Here is a 23332-nt window from a genome sequence, read left to right as displayed (position 1 = left end):
CATAGACCCCTAATTGACCCTTGGGATCTTTGTCCATCTTTACCAGCTAACAAGTATACTGGCCTTTAAAGGAAGACTAGTATATGAAGACGCTGCATAAGAGTTGAACAATAGCTTAACACTGTAACTGAAGACTCATGTGTTAATAGTATTAACAATTTGTATTGTCCCACTCCCAGGAGTTTTTTCATATGTTGTTTATTTTATATTTTGGTTATTTCATGAAATGAATATTATAATTATTTATTTATTTATTGGTTTCTAAGTGCTACAACACCTCTTTTTTTTCCATAAAATAAATACATCTTATTCGCCTGTTATGTGCCTAAAATGTACCTTAAGATGCACTTTGTTCATTGAATTTCTTCAGTGTATCATCTTGTGTGTGTGAATGTGCTTGGATGGTGTTAAACAGCTGCTCTTTGTCGGCAGGATATATTTCGGATGCTGAGATGGGAGGTCCCTGCCCTTAATACTGCTGGCTACTATTTTGTGTGTGCTGGTATTGTACCCAATGCTAAGTAAAATTGGGACACTTTAGCTGCATAATAAATTACATAATCTATAGCAATATATGTTTCACTAACTGCAGCTAATCTAAAGCACATGTTCACATTTCTTTATACGCTCACCCACATGGTAATTACACTGATTTTGAATCCAAAGCAGAACATCCTAATTGAGGACAAAAAATTTTTTTCTAGAGACATATGTTAGTCACACAGATTTCCTCATATCTACAAATGTAAACCTCATGTAATGTATGCACGAAACACTGACGAGAAATGTAATTAACATTATAAATAAATATAGCCTATATAACTATAGGAGCATACTTTACCTAAAATACCTCAGAAATAAGTTATTCCTATCACATAATAACACATTAAGCCTGCCATACTTTTGCCCAAGATATTGATGTGCAATTTATTATATATAACATCTATTATATTATATTACATCTATTATATAACGCCAGGGCTTGAAAATCCCAGGGGCCAGGTCGCCATGGCTACCAGATTTTGCTGCCTGGCTACCAGATTTTGCAGTGAGGGAGGAAGCAGATCCTTATCAGCTCCCGTGAAGATTCGTGCCTATAGTATTGCGGCGTTCATTTCATGCACAGGAGTGCATGTGCTGAGTGTCGTCTGCGGTGGCTGCTGTGCCTGTGCTGACTCCCCCTCTCCATCCCAGCCTGTGCTGACTCCTCCTCTCCATCCCAGCCTGTGCTGACTCCTCCTCTCCATCACAGCCTGTGCTGACTCCTCCTCTCCATCACAGCCTGTGCTGATGACTCCTCTCCATCCTAGCCTGTGCTGACTACTCCTCTCCATCCCAGCCTGTGCTGACTCCTCCTCTCCATCCCATCCTGTGCTGACGACTCCTCTCCATCCCAGCCTGTGCTGACTACTCCTCTCCATCCCAGCCTGTGCTCACGACTCCTCTCCATCCCAGCCTGTGCTGACGACTCCTCTCCGTCCCAGCCTGTGCTGACTACTCCTCTCCATCCCAGCCTGTGCTGACTCCTCCTCTCCATCCCAGCCTGTGCTGACGACTCCTCTCCATCCCAGCCTGTGCTGACGACTCCTCTCCATCCCAGCCTGTGCTGACACCTCCTCTCCATCCCAGCCTGTGCTGACGACTCCTCTCCATCCCAGCCTGTGCTGACTACTCCTCTCCATCCCAGCCTGTGCTGACTCCTCCTCTCCATCCCAGCCTGTGCTGACTCCTCCTCTCCATCCCAGCCTGTGCTGACGACTCCTCTCCATCCCAGCCTGTGCTGACTCCTCCTCTCCATCCCAGCCTGTGCTGACTCCTCCTCTCCATCCCAGCCTGTGCTGACGACTCCTCTCCATCCCAGCCTGTGCTGACTCCTCTCCATCCCAGCCTGTGCTGACTCCTCCTCTCCATCCCAGCCTGTGCTGACGACTCCTCTCCATCCCAGCCTGTGCTGATGACTCCTCTCCATCCCAGCCTGTGCTGACTCCTCCTCTCCATCCCAGCCTGTGCTGACTCCTCCTCTCCATCCCAGCCTGTGCTGACTACTCCTCTCCATCCCAGCCTGTGCTAACGACTTCTCTCCATCCCAGCCTGTGCTGACGACTCCTCTCCATCCCAGCCTGTGCTGACGACTCCTCTCCATCCCAGCCTGTGCTGACTCCTCCTCTCCATCCCAGCCTGTGCTGACTCCTCCTCTCCATCCCAGCCTGTGCTGACTACTCCTCTCCATCCCAGCCTGTGCTGACGACTCCTCTCCATCCTGGCCTGGTCTGACCCGACAGCATGTCTCAGTCTACGCTGATCCTCCTTTACGTCCCGGCTGTCTACTGTCTCCTATCTCTGGCTGCATAGAGCTCCCCGGTAATAGGGTCTATGCATGGCAAGGGATTGCGGAGCAGCTTCAGAGTCATAGTGGTGGGACCACAAGGGAAGCAGAGTTCTGTTGTACTTTCTAGCACCATTGTTTTATATGAAATGTGGTCCGTTATTACTGGAGGGTGGAGCAGGGGAGCTGTGCAGAGCAGTGAGGGGGCCTCCATTTTACTGTATCCATTCAACTGCGACCATTTGTGGACTAGTATAGTGTGTGTAACAGTTGCATAACACACAGAGCTGTGCTCCTCAAACACTCCTGTAATTTTTTGGGGGGAACAGTGATCTGGCTCCTACACTTTCATCCTGGCTCCTAGATTTTAGAAAGATTTGTCAAGCCCTGATATAATGCTGCTAAATTTCTGGCTACTGCATTTGCAGTGAGAGTTGGGGGGAAGGCTCATAGTTGTGTATGCACGGCGATTAGAGCAGAGTATCTCCCTCTCACTTGCGGTAAGGATGCCCACCATTGTGAGTGTCTTAAAAAGACAGAGAGAGAAAACAGTGGGGGACGGATTGAGACAGAGCGAGGGGGGGAGAAGAGAATGGAGAGGAGAGAGACAGAATGGGGGGGTGGGAGAGAGAATGGAGGAGAGGGAGAGATAGAGTACTGGAGGGAAAGAGGGAGAGAGAGAATGGGGGTGTCACATTAGGTTGTGACCCCGTGAATAACGGTTGATTTTTGTTTATGCACAATGAGAACAAGGGTGGAGGCATACAGTCATGCACGTCACCTAGAGCACAGTAGTTCCTACATTGTGAGTGCAGGAGAAACAGGCTAATGATGGCTGCTGGTGGAATATCATATGTTTGACACCACTAGTAGAACAAGTCAGGTGAGTGGTGCAAAGAGAGTGAGAGAGCAAAGAGGGGAAGAAGAGAATGAAGGGGGAGAGAGAACGAGAGGGTGACGTAAGAGAACGTAGAGAGGGAGAGAGAGAGAGAAAACAGGAGAAAGCGGGGAAGAAAGCGATAATGAAGTGGTAAAAGAAGAGAGAGAATTGGGGGGTTACAATAACTAGCGACTCGAGATTTAAATACTAATAGTTGTTTAATGAGTAATCTGCAAACGTGTTTTCTTATATTTTTCTTACCTATTCTTTTAGGCAAGAGCCATTCACAAGTTTTATTAATTATAAATCCTGACACATTATTGGACAACAAAGATCTTAAGGGTGGAGTGTAGTAGCAGACTTGAATCAATAATGTGTTTGAGTTTATAGAAGCTCCAGTGAGTGAGAACTTAGTTATTTAGGCTGGGTTTTACTTGTCCAGTCACTGCAAGTTGAACTCATTTAAAATGTCCTGTAATGCTCTTTCGTTATTTCACTACCATGCTTACATATTGGTGAAAGAATAAACCACATGAGCGCTGCATGCAAAATATCAACCAATGGCAAAAAAAAACATACAGCTTTAGCAAACTTTTAATTGACATTTAACATATCACATGCCACTCATTTCAGGGTCAATTTGAAGTTTGCTACATCTGTACTGTATATTCTGATCCACAAGCCCATAAATCTTTACAGATCCATAATACCATCTTAGCTAACATATAATAAACCTGGGCACATGCCAAGGACAGCACTGCTCAAGAGGGCAGCATGAATATGGTTTTATGTTAAGTTATTTAGTTATTACCCTTTATTACTTATATAGGGCCACCATATTACACAGTGCTGTATAGAGATTATTATTTATTAGTCCCAGTGCCATAAGATTTTATCCTAAATGGACTAGGGTCCATTATCATCAGCAGCCAACTAACCTGGCAGTATGTCTTGGGGATTCTAACTTCAGCACACAGATGACATCCAACCAAATATGTGGAGAACATACAAATTCCGTTAAGTTCATGTTTTGATAAATACAATTGTGATCCTCTTTTTATTAAAGATGTGCATGGACCCCCGTATTTTGGTTTTGTCAAAACCACCCTCAATTACTATGATTTTGGCAAAACCGCCCTCAAGTGTTTTGGTTCGGATTTCATTTTGAATTACTTTAAAATTGATAAAAAACAACTAAAATCATGTCATTTGGACAAATCCAAAACCTGTGATTTAGTTCTGAAGTCCAAGTTTCGAAGTTACAGCAGACCCGAGCCAGGACTTGGTTATACTCGGAACCCCAAAAGTGATCTGAGCCGGTACTCAATTTGACTCGGAATCCCAAATTTCGGATGTGTTCAGTTTTCAGGAAAACCGAACCGCAAATTTCTACTGTAGCTTTTATGCATTCCAGCATTTTATCTGCCTCTGCAGTCGCTGTCAGGCAGTGCTCATCAGCTTGATGTCACCTGGTATTCCTAAATCCTATCCCATCTCATTACACAACTGGATTTCAGGTAATGTGTAAGTAGCAAATTTATTCTCACACACATTTATTTACTTTACCCTTCATCCACCACATTTTGTCTAAATCTTTCTGTTACAAGTTATAAGAGATGCTGGAAAAATTTGATCCAATTTGTAATTCGATTGAGTTCTGTGCATGAACATTTTTGTAGTATCATTAACAGAACTCAATTGAAATATGTGATCAAAATTTGCAGCTATTTTAAATTCAACATTCATGTTCAAGGTACACCATCCCTGTTCCAGCTGCAGGCTCACCATTCAGGATAAAAAAAATTTTTTTAAGTACAATATAAATAATAATTTTAAATATTGAAATGTATTTGAATTTTTTTTTTTAATCATTGATATTTGTAGTTCAGAAATAAGGTACCCAGTTAGCAGTTAAAAACTACTAAATCTTATAAAAATTTAGCCTGACTTAAACACATTTGAACTGGTTGAAACATGGTCTTGCCTGATAAACTTTCTTGACGTTAGCTGAATTTTTTTAGTTTATCTAAAGTTTGAGCAGTTCCTGCAAACCTTATTAGAATTAGAACCGATTAGAACCAGTGGCTTTCCCGGGTAAAATGTGAAGGGAGGAGTGGTGTTTAAGAAATGTACAAATACTACTTGTAGGTGTATTCATTTACACTGATTTTGGGCCTGATTTAGAGGTGGACTCAAGTAGGGATCGGTGCTGCGTCTTTGGTCGCAGCTGATCTGAAAACATATGTTAATACTGCAGGATCCTTCTTTTGTAAGAAGACACCCACAGCCGGCTTCTCAGATCCACCACCTGCGTCTGAAGACACAGCATCGTATCAACATTGGGGACATCGCGGAGACCATCAGATATCTGAGTAACCCTAATGTTGCTCAGAATGTCCACCGCAACTAAGCTGCCGAGGTCAGTGAATCTGTGGACTATGTATTCTCCAACACTCCCTGTCACCACCCCAAATGCCCTAAGCAGTGGCGCGCTGGGCCGGGGGGCAGGGTGCCATGTGCCCCCCGGGCCGCAGCGTCATGCGGGCCGGTGCAGTCTGTGTCACTGTGACACAGACTGCACCGCGTGTGTAGCGCTGACCGGACGGAGTTCGGTCAGCGCTACACTGACAAACACACAGCCGCCAGTTCCGGCAGCTGTGTGTTTGTTGTAAGCAGCCGCCAATGAGAGACTGTCAGACACTCATTAGCTGCTGCTGCTGCGCCCACTGCGGGAGCCGCTCCATCTTCCGGCTTTCGCAGTGGGCAATGGGAGAAACGTCGTGATGTCATATGACGTCTCTCCCATAATGCAGAGCGGCCCGGCCCGGGAGGACAGACGGAGGAGCAGATGGCGGTGGCAGGAGCGGGGATTCAGGTAAGCGATTTTTTAATTTTGTTTTTTATATTATGTGTGTCTACTGGGGGGGGGTCTGGCACTACTGGGGGCACTACAAAGGGGGGGACTACTACTACTGGGGGCATTACAAGGGGGGTGGGGGACTACTACTACTGGGGGAACTATAAGGGGGAGGGGACTACTACTACTGGGGACTACTACTACTGGGGGCACTATAAGGGGACTACTACTGGGGGCACTACAAGGGGGGTGGGGGACTACTACTACTGGGGACACTACAAGGGGGGGACTACTACTACTGGGGGCACTACTACTGGGGGCACTATAAGGGGACTACTACTACTACTACTGGGGGCACTACAAGGGGGGTGGGGGACTACTACTACTGGGGACTACTACTACTTGGGACACTACAACGGGGGTGGGGGACTACTACTACTGGGGGCACTACAAGGGGGATGGGACTACTACTACTGGGGACTACTACTACTGGGGGCACTATAAGGGGACTACTACTACTGGGGGAACTACAAAGGGGGTGGGGGACTACTACTACTGGGGACTACTACTCCTGGGGACACTACAAGGGGGGGACTACTATTACTGGGAACACTACAAGGGGGGGACTACTACTGGGGGCACTACAGGGGGGGACTACTACTACTGGGGGCACTACAAGGGGGGGACTACTACTAATGGGGGCACTACAAAGGGGGGGACTACTACTACTGGGGCACTGAAAAGGGGGGGACTACTACTACTGGGGGCACTACAAAGGGGGGGACTACTACTACTGGGGGCACTACAAGGGGGGGACTACTACTGGGGGCACTACTGGAGGCCTGCATAAGGGTGTTCTCTCCTGTGGCACACGGGGGCACTGCATATGGGCACTATGACAGGGGGCTGCCCTAATATTTATTTTTACCTTACATTAATCCCATATGGACCCGCCTCCTCCCTGGAACACTTGAGGGGGGGGCGCCATAGCACGCATATTCTTCGGACACCCTGGCTACACGCTACTCCTCTGCCAGGGCCGCCTGCATGCATTTGCCCCCCAGGCTAAAAGTTGCCAGCCAGCCCCTGGCCCTAAGCATGTCAATCAAGCTGCATCTAGAGCCACACTGCAACCATCATCACAAGACCATTGTGGCACATGCACAGTGGGACTCCGATGCATGCGCAGAACTAAAACCATTGGTCATTTGCGACTGAAACGGAATAGCATCCACCTCTTAATCAGGCCCTATATTAGAATTAACATTAATTCAGCCCCAGAAGAGCTATATTTAGAGCTATAGAAAAATACTGTATATATTGCTTCAATATAGCATTTATTTGTACATTAACATTAATATTCAGTAAGTCTTACCACCTTCAGCCTGGCTATGCTTTCTTTAGGACACCTTGCAACATATCCTTTAGCAACAAAATACATTTTAATTTAAAAAGATAAATAAAATAACAGTATTTGTTTTTCTTACCAACAACTGAAAGAATCACCACAACAAAATCGAAGATGTTCCATCCGATAGTGAAGTAGTAGTACCTTAGTGCCAGGATTTTCAGCATACATTCCCCAGAAAAAATGACCACAAATGCCAAGTTAATATAGTAAAGTAAATTCTCTACGTATTTAGTCTGTTCATCTGTTTCCACCATCATCGTGACCATGTTAAGACATATGAGGACCATGATGATAATGTCAAAGGCTTGCTTGGTTACCACATCAAAGATGAATCCTTGAAATTTGTTCTGCAAAATAAATATTAGAAGCTTTAATTGTTAATAATGACTTATTCCAGTATTTGGAGGACATGGACGGATCATGCTTACTTATAGCATCAAACACAAAATTTGGAACAGGAGATGCACCAATAGGCGCTCTATGACAGGAAAAATACTTATGTAAATGGTACAGATAACGTCCTTTGAATAAGGAAAAAAGAATCTTCACATACTTCGTATAAAAAGTATACGAAGATTCTTTTTTCCTTATTCAAGGGACATTATCTGTACCATTTACATAAGTATTTTTCCTGTCATAGAGCGCCTATTGGTGCATCTCCTGTTCCAAATTTTGTGTTTTATTTGATTTATGTTTAGGGATGTGGTGATATCCCTTATAGGATTAGGAGATCCTGTGTGGCTGCTGTTTGTTGTGCAGTTTTGTTGTTACCCACCATATTGTTTACTATTTACTTATAGCATCAGGCTAATGGACAAATGAACAACAAGCATCATGAATCGAAACAAACCAAAATAGGAAACGGTTTAGACACTGCAAATGGATTTGCAGAGTTCTTACCTGATATGGGGTGCAGCCTGGAGGAGAGGGGGTGATCTGGACCCAGCTTCTGCATTTTTAGAGGCCCTAACTCTGCTCTCAGAAGAGCAGAGTGGACCTCTTCTAAGCATATTCGGGCCTGGCTCAGATGCAGTGCATATGTGCCAGACCAAGTCCCCAGCTCTAAACTGGGGCCATGAGAGGTTAGAGTTGCTGGACCTTTACCCAAGTTTTGTTTGGGGCCCAGCTATGCATTATTAATTCCATGTGCAGATATATGGATGAAATTGCAAAATTAGCTTTTTGGCTTTCAATGCACACCTTCAGAAAATGGTGGCAGCGTAGGGTAAGTTGAGTTGGAAAGAAAGTGTCTTAGAAGTGGCTTGTTGGTGTTCCCTTTCGCTCATCTCACAACTTATAGTCTATATTAACATTTATTTATACAGTGCTAGGGTACTCTGTACATTTGGAGACAAACACGGTGGTAAAATGAGACAAAAAAAGCGGAAAGAGAGCCCTGCTTACACATTCGACATGAAGTTCAGTGCCACTTATTTCATAATAGTGCCACCAGATATCAATTGGGAATGTTTTTTTAATATATAATGAGGATAAACTTAAGCTTATGTGAGCTACTGTATGTAGCGTGGTGTTAATCAGGTAGAATAGCCTGTGGAAAGTTAAAAAGGCACCTCAGGAATTTGATAAGCTTGCATAAATAGATGAGTTTCAATGAGCATTTTAAAGTTTGGTGGAGAAAAAAAAAATCTTGCTGTGAAATAGGGCATTCCACAGAGTGGATACTTCCCAGGAAAAAGTCCTGTAACCAGGAATGAGGGCTGGAAAATAGGTGCGAATGAAAGGCGCAACATTGGTTTTTTTGGACAGAGCGGAGGGGTTGAGTTACAAGATATTTTAAAAAAACTCAAGAGGTTTATATTTTTGCACTTTTGTTGTTTGTTTTATCTGTTACAGTAGTAAAAGTATTTTAGATTTATTTGTTAAAGTACAGGTAGTTACTGTAGGGAAAGGCAACAATATAATTGTGAAATATACAAGACTATGAAGATCATACTTTAGAAGTGGCAGATTGTTAAAGATAATTATTGTCTTCCACTAAAATTCCAATAATTTTTGTAAACCTATTCTAGATGATAATAATAATAATAATAATAATAATAATAATAATAATAATACTTTTTTACCTTTGGCCTGGGAATTGGTTTTTGAGGCTTTTTTGAACCCAGCTTCTTCATTGCATTATAATATTTTTTTTGTTCCTCTGTCATAAAAATATCCTGGCCCCCTAAGTGATATAATAAAAGAAAAAATATTATTATTATTGTTTTTGCAAATAATGAATTAAGCAATAGCATAATGTTATATACAGCTGATATTATTACATTTCCAAATAACCATTTGATGGTGCTTTAGAGGAAAAATTTGGTTCAGGGTAAAATTTCTTGAAGTAGCAATGTAATGTATTTAGTGAAAATGAAATTTACATATTACAAATAATAATTATGTAATTATATTGCAATTAAAATGTTATATAATTACATTTAATAAAAATAAATAAAATTACTGTGATCAATAACTTAAATAAAAGATAATTAGGGAAGTGTGAAGAAAGCTCATTCACTTAACTTATGGCATAATGTAATCAGTTCTTTATTTTTAAGGCATGTGCCACCTAATATTTCTTTATCTAATTTTTAAAAAATGGGAACTATACAAATGTTAATTTTATATTCTGCAATTTATAATAAAAGGAATTAAAAATTAGCTATTGTTCATTTTTCTGTGCCTTATAGGTAATATTCAGAACATTATAATGATCATAAACATATATTACATCTTGTTGACTACAGTAGATATTTCAAACAATTAAGTGTATTTTCAAATAAGATTTAGAAAGTGCTTTTATACACCATCCCTGATCCCCCTACTCCATGTTATGCTTCTTATAAGCTATAATAAAATTACATTCTGTATCATTCCTAAACCCCAATGGTCAGTTAATCATTAAAATAGCAGAAGTGGGGGGTGAGACAGCTAATAAAGTCAAGCAGATGTCCTTTGGGCTCTTCCCTTAATGAGTTTCTTTCAAGTTTGTATTCTTTCCAAACCCAATGCCTTGAATTTCTTCTCAAGTAAAAAAAAAAAAATTGCCAGGTTCTGATATACATCAGGGCAATTTCTTTTAAATTCACACACAAGATGGTCAACTAATAGTCCTCATGTTTAGTGTAACAAAATGGATTCACTTACAGTGCATCCGGAAAGTATTCACAACGCTTCACTTTTTCCACATTTTGTTATGTTACAGCCTTATTCAAAAATGGAATAAATTCATTTTTGTCCTCAAAATTCTACACACAATACCCCATAATGACAACATGTAAAAAGATTTTTTGAGATTTTTGCAAATTTAATAAACAAAATAAACTAAGAAATCACATGTACATAAGTATTCACAACCTTTACTAAATACTTTGTTGATGCACATTTGGCAGCAATTACAGCCTCAAGTCTTTTTAAATATGATGCCACAAGCTTGGCACACCTATCTTTGGGCAGTTTTGCCCATTCCTCTTTGCAGCACCTCTCAAGCTCCATCAGGTTGGATGGGAAGCATCGGTGCACAGCCATTTTCAGATCTCTCCAGAGATGTTCAATCAGATTCAAGTCTGGGCTCTGGCTGGGCCACTCAAGGACATTCACAGAGTTTTCCTGAAGCCACTCTTTGATATCTTGGCTGTGTGCTTAGGGTCGTTGTCCTGCTAAAAGATGAACCGTCGCCCCAGTCTGAGGTCAAGAGCGTTCTGGAACAGGTTTCATTCAGGATATCTCTGTACATTGCTGCATTCATCTTTCCCTCTATCCTGACTAGTCTCCCAGTTCCTGCCACTGAAAAACATCCCCACAGCATGATGCTGCCACCACCATGCTTCACTGTAGGGATGGTATTGGCCTGGTGATGAGAGGTGCCTGGATTCCTCCAAACATAACACCTGGCATTTACACCAAAGAGTTCAAACTTTATCTGATGGTCTGAGAGTCCTTCAGGTGCATTTTGGTAACCTCCAGGTGGGCTGCCATGTGCTTTATACTAAGGAGTGGCTTCCATCTGGCCACTCTATCATTCAGGCCTGATTGGTGGATTGCTGCAGAGATGGTTGTCCTTCTGGAGGGTTCTCCTCTCTCCACAGAGGAATGCTGTAGCTCTGACAGAGTGACTATCGGGTTCTTGGTCACCTCCCTGACTAGGGCCCTTCTCCCCTGATCGCTCAGTTTAGACAGCCGGCGAACTCGAGGAAGAGTCCTGGTGGTCCAGAACTTCTACCATTTACGGATGATGGAGGCCACTGTGCTCATTGGGACCTTCAAAGCAGCAGATATTTTTCTGTACCCTTCCCCATATTTGTGCCTCGAGACCATCCTGTCTCGGTGGTCTACAGACAATTTCTTGGACTTCATGCTTGGAATAAGGCTGTAACATAACAAAATGTGGAAAAAGTGAAGCGTTGTGAATACTTTCCAGATGCACTGTAAGAAAACCAAGTAATTATAGTGTCAGAAGTAGGGGTATAATCTTTTTTTTTTTTTTAAATGGGGCAGATTTTGAAGCAGACATAATATGCTGATTCTCTGCTACATCTTTGTGATCATATAGGCTGCATAGACGAAGGCCGCCATAGTCAGTATTAGATTCAAAGTGTTAGATTATAAGTGTAATTACAATTTTATAACTAAGACAGAGTTACGCCGGAGTTAAGCTGGAGGAAAACTGAGGGAAAACATCCTCAAAACCAGAACACTTTCTGAAGGACATCAAGTGACATACTTATGTGTATTACCTAATTCACCATCAGCTGCTGTATGCATATCCAGGAAACTCCTTACTACACTCACTGCTTGGACATAGCAAGTACTTCCCTATCTGCGTGCTGCTCTTGTTGATTGATCTTGTTGCTCAAAATACTTCTGAGTGGATCGGCTCTGTGCAATGTATTTTTTGCCTTCATACTACTGAAAATCCTTTTTGTATTGCCCTTTTCCATTGCATCACATCCATCCACTTTATTCAATCTTTATTTTAATAACTAATTCCTGCACCCACTGCTCCCATACTTCACTTTTGGAGCTGTGCTCATACATTAGCAGCACTGTTCTTTTACTTGTATTTTTGAACATTTAACAACTTTTATCCACACTGTCTCTACATCATACAGCTTTCAGTTCAGTTTTCAGCTTATGACCTCGTCCACAACATGAACACCACCCTTATTCAGTGCCTACATAATCCTCAACTTTATCCATCCCTAACCTCCCCCTTTTGTCTCCTTCACTTGCTGTTTTCCCCCGTCTTTCATGTTCCTCCACTCTCAACCACCTCCCTCCCTCCATGGCCTTGCTGCCCCACCACTAAGCCTCATTCCCTCCTGGTTCTGCCTGTCACCTCCAGGGCTGCCAAAAGAAATCCTGGGCCCGGGTACAGCAACATCCCGTGGTACCACAGCATGTTGGGCATGGCTGCATCCATTTGTGGGTGGGTCTAGCATGTGAGATGCACTCACTCACAGGAGCATGGCATAGCACCCAGCAGCTGGGACTAAAGTATTCACTATTAGGATGGTGGGGCAGTCCCATAATAGCTGCATTTTTAGCTGGATGTATTTAGATGTTAAAATGTAACAGACAAAAATGAAAGTGCAACTTTTTTATTTTGTACATCTCTCATGGACTTAATTTTGACACACACATTCATGGACTTAATTTAAACACACACATTCCGCTGTCTCTCATGGACTTAATTTAAACACACACATTCCGCTGCTTGTATCCTAAACCACTGTTCTATGCTCCTTTCTCACTATCTACCCCATCTGTGTCACCCCTGTCTGTCTGCCCTTCCCCTTTAGAATGTAAGCTCTCACGAGCAGGGCCCTCGTCCCTCACGTGCTTCTCCTCCCCCTACTTATATTATCATTTACTCCTAACTCCTCACTTGGCACCTAACACTTGGTTGCTGACACCCTGCTGCTTGTGTTATGCAGCTATGTTTATAAACCATGTCCTTGTCCTGCATTGTTTTGTATTACTATTAACTGTTTTTCTTGTGTGCTCATTTATGTACTGTGTAAGGCGCTGCGGAACCTTTGTGGCGCCATATAAATAAAGGATAATATTAATAATAACATCTCATTAAATGCCTGGTATAAATGTTTTACAGTTTTACTACAAAACTTTCAATAAACTAAAAGTTTTACTTCTTTCTGATTACTGGATACAATCTAAGGTTTTGTACACTTGGTCAGTGGGCTTTGGACAAGGGTCAGTGCGCATCTTAGAAGCCAATCTTCATCTCCTACTCCCCTGATTTGAAGTAGGCAACAAGAGAATATTTTGTAGCCAATTGGATTATGGAAAGGTCCAAAACACAATATACTATTTCAGGACATAAGACTGTGGCTCCTATAGACCAATCCACTTGTATGATTATATGAGAAAGGCAGTCCTGCAAGTGACAGGCCAATGATCTGGTGTTAGGAGATGAATAGAGGAAAGGAGCACAGACTAAAGAGTATATTTACTAAATGTCGAATTTGGTATTTTGGTTGTTTTTCCATTGATTTTGTAAACCAACCATTCAATAAAGGCAAAACCTAAGGAAAAACAAGAGTCATGTCTGTTGTTTAATATTTATTTTACAGGTGAACTACAGGTGTTAGTGGTCCCTTAACGTGTGGGCATGCTGGCACTTGTGGTTCAGCAAGTTTCATCATGACCAGGCAGGCTTGCTGGGACCTGTAGGCCACCTCTAAAAAACATTATTATTTAACTATTTCATTACTATTATCTCCACACACAAATCCCAGGAGGTGTGGAGAAGAGCCCAGGGCTAAAAACTGGTTATCCTTGGAGAGGTGGAAACCCTTTTTGTGGAGGGGTTCCCACTTCTCTAAGGATTTGAGCCCTGGTTGACTATTTTGGGGCTAGTTGCTGTTATGGCAGGGGAACCCCATGCTATAAGGTCAGTCCCTGAGCTGGTTCAGCCTGGTAATGGTTATTGGAAAATAGGGGGAACACTCGCCAGTTTTTCCCCCTATTTTCCAATATCAGCCTAGGCTGAGAGGTCCAGAGCTGGTTATGGATTTGGGGGGAACGCATGCATTTTTTTCCCTTTATTTTTAACCATTTATACAAATTTTAAATTAAAAAAGGCTGCACAGATCATAGTGATCTATGCAGGGCTTCACCTCCACAGCAGATTAAAAATAATTTTTAGTAAATGCTGTTTTTTTAGATTGCAATCTGACATTGAAACTCGTGGAAGACCCAAAACCAATGCTTAGATAAATGTACCCCCAAGAGTTAGATTGTGGAAAGAGCAGCATCCCCCAACAGCATACTGTTAAAGCGGGAAGACAGTCTTCTCAAAAGCTCTTCTTCGAATAACAATGTACATATATGTGACTTGTTAGATTATATCAACTTTGCTATAAATACATGCAACTCATTATAATAGATCAGGCAAATGCACAGCATTACTGTACTCTAAGATAAGAGCAATAAGACAAAACATCCCTGGGTTGTTTGAATAATAAAATAAATTCAGTATATTCGTTTGACACTGTTTGCATGATTACGTGAAATCTAAATATAATCGCCTGAATGCATTTAATAATAAAAGTAACTGCTTTGATATAATGTAAAGCTAGAAATCAGATTATCTATCTTGCTCATCATTATTCCTGTATTTGGGTAAATCAATGTCACCTAGGTGTAGAAGTAAACTATCATGCCTGCCGGCTGTTTTCTTGTCGTACAGCACGTGTGAGCTTATGATAAAGCAGTGATATTCTTCTAATGGGATATTCCCCTATCTTTCTCTACCTAAGATACAGATGAGTAATGTGTTCCACCGAGTCATTATAGAAAAAGTGTCTTTGAAAGTATTCTCGCTTATCTGATTCAGCTTCATGAATCCTGGTTTTTATGTATGTAGGAGAGAAAATGTTTCATATTATTCGTCTCTGAATCAAAGAACAGAAGTTCAGTGAAGGATAAACTGGCAGATGTTTATTTCTACAGAGAATCAGACTTAACAAAGAGCATGCAATAAATGTAAAATAATATACTTATATAATAGTAGCTGACTATGAGTGGCAGTGGTAGTTTAATTAGAAAATAAATAGCAATACATCTAATCCTAAGGCTGATTACCGACTATGATTTCTATTTATAATGCATGTAAAAGTATTTAAAGAAAAAAATAGCAAGGAGCTGAGAGAGGTTTGAACGAACACATTTGCAGAGAATATCTTGCATATTTTTGTACTGTATATGCTTCCAGTACTGAGCATACATACTGTAAGTACGGGCAGTGCAAAGTAGTGTACAACTGAAGTGGCGTCACTGGGCAATCTAAAGGAAGTAAAGTTCAATGAAGGCATGTTGATGAAACTGCAGGTTATGCGGAGTTAGATATACAGTAAATGTAAATCTGCATCTGATCTGGACCTCACCTCCTCTCTCATGAAAAACCCCTCACTGTAGTCTTCAAGACATCTCTCATGCTGCTCCAATTTTTTGGAACACCTTACGGGCCTAAAGGCCCCCATACATCAGAGATTGATTGAAGCAATCGTGCAATTTGCAATCGATTGTGTATAAAAATCTTTCTCTTTTTCAATCGATTGCAGATTGCAGAATTGCCACAATCGATTGAAAAAGGGAAAGATTTTTATACACAATCGATTGCAAACTTCACGATTGCTGCAATCAATCTCTGATGTATGGGGGCCTTAACCAGACAATGTTGCAACCTTCAATCTTTTAAGCTCTCTCAAAACCCTCCTCTTAGGGCCGGATTAAGGGAGGGGCGACAGGGGTGGTCGTCCCTGGGCTCCCACACCCAGAGGGGCCCCCACTAGCAGTGGTGCGCTGTCTGCACCCACCGCTAGTGACCCCTCCGCTAGTGTAGTGTAGACCGCGCAGTGAGCGCAGTCTACACTACACAGTGACATACACACAGCCGCCGGCGGCAGCTGTGTGTATGTTACAGCAGCCGATGAGAGTCAGACTCTCATTGGCTGCTGCACAACGGAGAGAGCCAGCCGGAGCTCACTCATGAGCTCCGTCTTCCGGCTCCCCCCGCATCTACTGATTATGGGATAGACGTCATGATGCTGACGTCTCTCCCATAGTGCAGTGGAAGAGCCGGGACTCGGAGCGGGCAGCGCCGACTGCGTCAGGAGCGGGAATTCAGGTAAGTGGTGATTTTTTTTTTGTTTGTGTGTGCATAGGGGAGGGGGCAGCTACAGGGGACACTGCATAGGGGAGGGGGCAGCTACAGGGGACACTGCATAGGGGAGGGGGCAGCTACAGGGGACACTGCATAGGGGAGGGGGCCCCTACAGCGGTCACCGCATGGGGGGGCAGCTACAGGGGAGACTGCATAGGGGAGGGGGCAGCTACAGGGGACACTGCATAGGGGAGGGGGCAGCTACAGGGGACACTGCATAGGGGAGGGGGCCCCTACAGCGGTCACCGCATGGGGGGGCAGCTACAGGGGAGACTGCATAGGGGAAGGGGCAGCTACAGGGGACACTGCATAGGGGAGGGGGCCCCTACAGCGGTCACCGCATGGGGGGGCAGCTACAGGGGAGACTGCATAGGGGAGGGGGCCGCTAAAGAGGTCCCTGCATAGGGGAGGGGGCCGCTACAGCGGTCACTGCATGGGGGGGCAGCTACAGGGGACACTGCATAGGGGAGGGGGCCGCTACAGCGGTCACTGCATGGGGGGACAGCTACAGGGGACACTGCATAGGGGAGGGGGCCGCTACAGCGGTCACTGCATGGGGGGACAGCTACAGGGGACACTGCATAGGGGAGGGGGCTGCTACAGAGGTCACTGCATAGGGGAAGGGGCCGCTATAGAGGTCACTGCATGGTGGGGGGCAGCTACAGGGGACATTGCATAGGGTAGGGGCCGCTACAGAGGTCACTGCATGGGGGGGGCAGCTACAGGGGACTGCATAGGGGAGAAGGCCACTACAGAGGGCACTGCATAGGGGGGCCGCTATAGGAGGCACTGTATAGGGGGCCGCTTCATGGGGCACTGGGGGGCGTTTTCTAGGGTCAATGCATAGTGGGGACAACTACTGGCCCCGCTGTATAGGGGGGCTACTACTGGGGGCAATATGGGGGGACCACTACTGTGTCTGGGGGCACTTTATAAGGGGCACTGTATAGGGGGACCACTACTGGGGGCATTATATAAGGGGTACTGCATAGGGGGACCACTTCTGGGGGAAATGCATAAGGGCACTACTACAGTGTACATTGCATAGGGGGGACCATTACTGGGGGCACTGCATAAGAGGCACTGCTACTGGGGACATTGCATAAGGGGCCCCCACAAGTTTGTTGCCCAGGGGCCGCCACAGACCTTAATCCGGCCCTGCCTCCTCTCTTCACTAAAGCCTAGCCTACACCTACATGGTACTACTCCATCTGGGCACTACTCCTTTCCTCACTGAAACCTAGCCTACACCCACATGGTACTACTCTGTCTAGGCACTACCTCCTTTTCTCAGTAAAACTTAGCCTACAACCACATGATACTTCTCCAACTGGGCACTACCTCCTTTTCATCACTAAAACCTAGCCTACACCCACGTGGTACTTTTCCCTCTGGGCACTATCTTCTTTCCTCATTAAAACCTAACCTTCACCAGGGATGTGCAGTCAGGGTAGGCAGGGTAGGCGGAGCTTCCCCTGTCATGCTCCTTGTCAGACTGCAGAGTTTTGACTATAAAAAATACAAAGAATAATACAAAGAAGATATTGACAACTTATAGATATCTTCTTTGTATTATTCTGATCGTTTTTACAGGCAAAACTCACCAAAATGGCAGCACTCCCTGGAAATACAGGGAGAAACTAGACATGAGGCAGTAAGAGCTCATGCTCACCTCTGATAACTCAGACACTGCCAGAGCCAATAAAACAGAGAAAAAGAGCTAACGGAGGCATGCCTCACTGTGAGGGGATGTGCCTTCAGCTCTCATGGACACCTCTGAGGATCAGGTGACCAGTCCAGGAAGTACTCAGGCATCCGAGCTCATACAAAGAAGAGAAAGTTGAGGAGAGTACGCTTCTAGGGGGAGATCTGTGTGTATGTTGGGAAAATCTTTTGTGCTAGGGGGGTATTCTGTGCTAGTGGGATATATGTGTGAGGGGGATTTGTGCTATGGGAATCTGTGTGAGGGGAGGATCTGTGTGAGGGGGGAGCTCTGGGCAAGTGCGGCAGGTTCATATATGTGTGTAAATCTGGCTCTGTCACTAGCCAGTGCCTCCCCATCCATTGACCTCAACGCATATCCCTGGCCTTCACCCATATGATACTACTCCCTCTGGGCACTACCTCCTTTCCTCACTAAAACCTAGCCTTCACCCATATGATACTATTCACTCTAGGCACTACCTCTTTTCCTCACTAAAACGTAGCCTATTGTATACCTGCATTATACTACTCCCTCTGGGCACTACCTTGTTTCCTCACTAAAACCTAACTTACTGTACACCCACACAATACTACTTCCTCTAGCTCTTATTATCTCAGCATTGTCTTGCTTTGTACATTCTTGTTCTGTTTCTATCTAGAATTTAGCTTTTGCTGGGTTTTCTTTCTTATAATGACTGCCCAGGACTGCAATGTTTTGTGGGATGTGGCCATGTCTCAAATGGGAGAGAGCAATCTAGAACAAATGTTTGCACTATTTTTTTATTAAAGAAATTGTGTTTTTATGGTCTCCCAGTGTGTAATTTCTCCCACATTAATTCTATAAGTAAAGGGCAGTTTACTGTATGTGGTTAGGGTACAGAGAGACACTAATTTGTGCACAGATGAAACATGATGTGGGTTTGATACTTATCTTCTTCTTTTGTTGGTTGAAATTGTCTATGATCACACCAATAAAAAGGTTCAGGGTGAAGAAAGATCCAAAAATGATAAAAATGACAAAATACAGGTACATGTACTTATTAATCTCATATATTGGCTGATGTTCAATCTAGAAGAGAAAAAAATGGAATAATACATACAAAATTTGTTGTTATCACTGTACATGACTGATATACGCTACTATAAATCTGCACAAAAGACATTGTACTATTACTTGGGTACCGTTTAGTAGACACTACATGAGTCACTGTAGCAATAGTCTGCCAATGTGGTCATAAAACACAACTACAGCTACTGTGGGGCAGTAATGTACTAAAATACGTGCATTCCTAAGCTAAATAATATACAGCAAATAATTAAGGGTACTCTTTATTAAAAAATGCTGTCCTGTCCTGTTAATTACAGTATCATTCGTTATGCCTGCAATAAGGAATGATTTTTCCACCCCTTTTGCCAAAGAGCTCTTGCCGGGACAGCAGCTCCCATGAAAGTCTGTCCCAGCAAAGAGCTTTGCAATGAAAGGAAAGCATTTTGAAAAAAAAGGCCATATTAGTGGACACCAACCCAGCACAGATTATCACGACCATCGGGCTTGCGATGAGATCCTGGGGTAGGGTCCAGCTGCCGCAAGACCGAGTGGACTTCCTGCTCTGATAGAGAAGGAGTCCACTACTGACATCAGTAATGATGTCAGTCAGCCCTCCTAAAAACGCCAGGCGTTCCTAATGGAATGCCTGCGTTTGTCCAGCCACCCCCCCTACCCGCCCACAAAACGGGCCGAGCTGTCAATCAACATCGACAGCCTCCCCGTCTTGTTGCGAGCTCCGTAGCGACTGAACTACAGTCGCTCAGCGGGGTTCGCGCACATGCTAGCCGGACGCGGCGCGTGCGCAGTGGGCAACCATCGGGCCGCTTGCGAGCAGCTCTGAATTGGGCCCATTGTGTCACCCTCTTTGACGCCAAGATTCTATCTTGTTAACATTACAGGTCATAAACACACATGCCGACAATATTACATAAAAAATGGTCTTTAACACTAGAACGCCATTGGGAAAAGAAAAAAAAAGAGGCCATTTCCCCTCTGAAATTGCAGTCTAATATGTAATGTTTTCAGCCATACTTCTGTTGTAAAATACAGCCAAATACAATACACTCACTGGGAGAATTTCAGAATCGAAATTATTTGTGTTTGTTAATAATTTGTAAGTCACTAATCACCATGAGAACTGTATAATACAATTCATAATAGGTTAAATGTGTGCATATAAATTTTATATGACTGAGCTCCTCCTGAAACTTCCAAGTCAATCCGCTCTGTAGATTATTTTATATCATCTGGAATATAGATCGGGATGATCAAAAACATATGTCAATCAGTTCACTCACCACATAGAATATAATGACAGAAGACCACCAAGTGTAAATGAGAGACAGACAGCAAAGAAGAAATAATTGTATTACTAATGATTTACATTCATCAACACTTTTCTTGGTGCCACAAATGCTTGTAAAATAGTTATTTAATAAATAAAATGAATGGGAATGCTGCATACCTTGTCTGAGCCAACAACATTACTGTATCTGACTGGCTTAAAGGAATGCATCATTTTTTTAACACTTTAGACTACTCTACTATTTCTAGTCAGTGGCGTAACTAGTCAGGGTGTGTGCCCTGGGTGCCATAGGACCGGAGGCGCGGGGGGAGCGCTGCCGGCCACGGTCCGGCCCGCCCTAGTTAGGTAGTGTAGCGCCGACTGCAGTGTGTGCGGTCAGCGCTACACATTTACACAGGACCAGCACTAGGCTTCCCAGTGCCAGTCCTGTGCTGCACAGCCGAGCCCCTTCCCTTCCCCTGAGCGCTTACCCAATAGTGCCAGGAGGAGTGTGGGAGGCGGGCTCAGGCTGTGCTAACACACACATCGCCACCAGCGCGGCAGCGATGTGTGTGTTAACCAGCAGCCAATGAGAGTCAGATGACTCTCATTGGCTGCTGCTGCTACTGCACACACATCACCGTCGAGCGGCAGCGATGTGTGTGTGAATCAGCAGCCAATGAGAGTCAGACAGACTCTCATTGACTGCTGCAGCGCCCACAGCAAGAGTCGGGCTGGAGCTCACTTATGAGCTCCGCCTTCCGGCTCATGCAGTGGGTAATCTCTCCCATAATGCTGAGCGCGACAGCCCGGGAGGACTGCCGTGCGGCGGGAGCGTGGATTCAGGTAAGTGTATTTTTTTAAATTTTTTTTGTAACTTGTGTGTCTGCACTACGGGGGGGCGGGGCGGGGCGGGGGCTACTACTACTGGGGACACCATTACTGGGGAAGAGTTACTACTACTGGGGATACCATTACTGGGGGGAGCTACTACTACTGGGGACACCATTACTGGGGGGAGCTACTACTACTGGGGACACCATTACTGGGGGGGAGCTACTACTACTGGGGTCACCATTACAGGGGGGGAGCTACTATTACTGGGGACACCATTACTGGGGGGAGCTACTACTACTGGGGACACCATTACTGAGAGGGAGCTACTACTGGGGACACCATTACTGGTGGGAGCTACTACTACTGGGGACATCATTAATGTGGGGGAGATACTACTACTGGGGACACCATTACTGAGGGCGGAGCTACTACTGGGGGCACCATTACTGAGGGGGAGCTACTACTGGGGACATCATTACTGGGGGGAGCTACTACTACTGGGGACACCATTACTGGTGGGAGCTACTACTACTGGGGGCACCATTACTGGGGGGGAGCTACTACTACTGGGGACACCATTACTGGGGGGGAGCTACTACTACTGGGGACACCATTACTGGGGGGAGCTACTACTACTGGGGACACCATTACTGGGGGGAGCTGCTACTACTGGGGACACCAGTACTGGGGGGGAGCTACTACTACTGGGGACACCATTACTGGAGGGAGCTACTACTACTGGGAACACCATTACTGGGGGGGAGCTACTACTGGGGACACAATTACTGGGGGGGAGCTACTACTGGGGGCACCATTACTGGGGGGGAGCTACTACTACTGGGGACACCATTACTGGGGGGGAGCTACTACTACTGGGGACACCATTACTGGGGGGGAGCTACTACTACTGGGGGCACCATTACTGGGGGGAGCTACTACTACTGGGAACACCATTACTGGGGGTAGCTACTACTGGGGACACCATTACTGGGGCGGAGCTACTACTGGGAGCACCATTACTGGGGGGGAGCTACTACTGGGGGCACCATTACTGGGGGGAGCTACTACTACTGGGGATACCATTACTGGGGAGACTGCTACTGGGAGCACTGCATCGGGAGGGGGAACCTCTACTGGGGACTACTACTGGGGGGGAAACTACTACTGGGGGCACTATATAACAGGCTTACTACTAGGGGACCACTACTGGGGGCACTAAATAGGGAGGACCACTAAAGGGGGCCCTGTATAGGGGGGATCACTGCTGGGGGCCTGCATAAGGGGGACCACTACTGGAGGCACTGAATAAGGGCAACTAATAAAGGGCTGCATAAGGGGGACCACTACTTGGGGCATTGCATACTGGGGGTACTGTATAAGGGGAACTAATGGGGGGGCTGCTTAAAGGGGACCACTACTGGGAGTACTATATAAGGGGCAATACTATGGGCCTGCATAAGAGGGACCACAACTGGGGACATTGCATACTGGGGGTATTGTATAAGGAGCACTACTGGGGTTAAGGTGCTGACACGCCCCATTTTTAAGTGATCACGCCCATTTTTCACATTGCGTGCCGAAGGCGTGCGCACATAGTAGGGGGGACTCCATTTTTACATTTGCCCTGGGCTCCAAATACCCTAGTTACGCCACTGTTTCTAGTACATATAATACAGCATATAATACAACGTGTTATCATTTATGGATTTATATATTCGCACCAGTTCCGGGAAATGGCACACTATTACATTCCGGGCTAAGGCATTCAGGTGTATGCGTGTGTGGGGCGGTGAA

General features: G+C 44.6%; 1 protein-coding gene across 2 annotated transcripts in view; it reads right to left on the bottom strand.

Moving 5' to 3' along the window:
- The window catches only part of LOC148506677 (sodium channel protein type 5 subunit alpha-like), a 323898-nt gene that overhangs the window by 5859 nt on the left and 294707 nt on the right, over positions 1-23332 (bottom strand). For both annotated transcript variants that reach the window (XM_088446436.1, XM_088446435.1), the window contains exons 24-26: positions 19296-19437; positions 9559-9659; positions 7551-7821 (exon numbers count right to left, since the gene is read on the bottom strand). In XM_088446436.1, the coding sequence (XP_088302562.1) occupies positions 7551-7821; positions 9559-9659; positions 19296-19437 (514 nt within the window). The remainder of the gene's footprint in view (positions 1-7550; positions 7822-9558; positions 9660-19295; positions 19438-23332) is intronic.

The sequence above is a fragment of the Taudactylus pleione genome, unplaced genomic scaffold (genome assembly GCF_031769625.1).
Source record: "Taudactylus pleione unplaced genomic scaffold, aTauple2 ptg000398l, whole genome shotgun sequence".
Lineage (NCBI taxonomy): Eukaryota > Metazoa > Chordata > Amphibia > Anura > Myobatrachidae > Taudactylus > Taudactylus pleione.
Note: the sequence above shows the minus strand (reverse complement) of the source record. Positions and strands in the feature narration are given on the sequence as shown.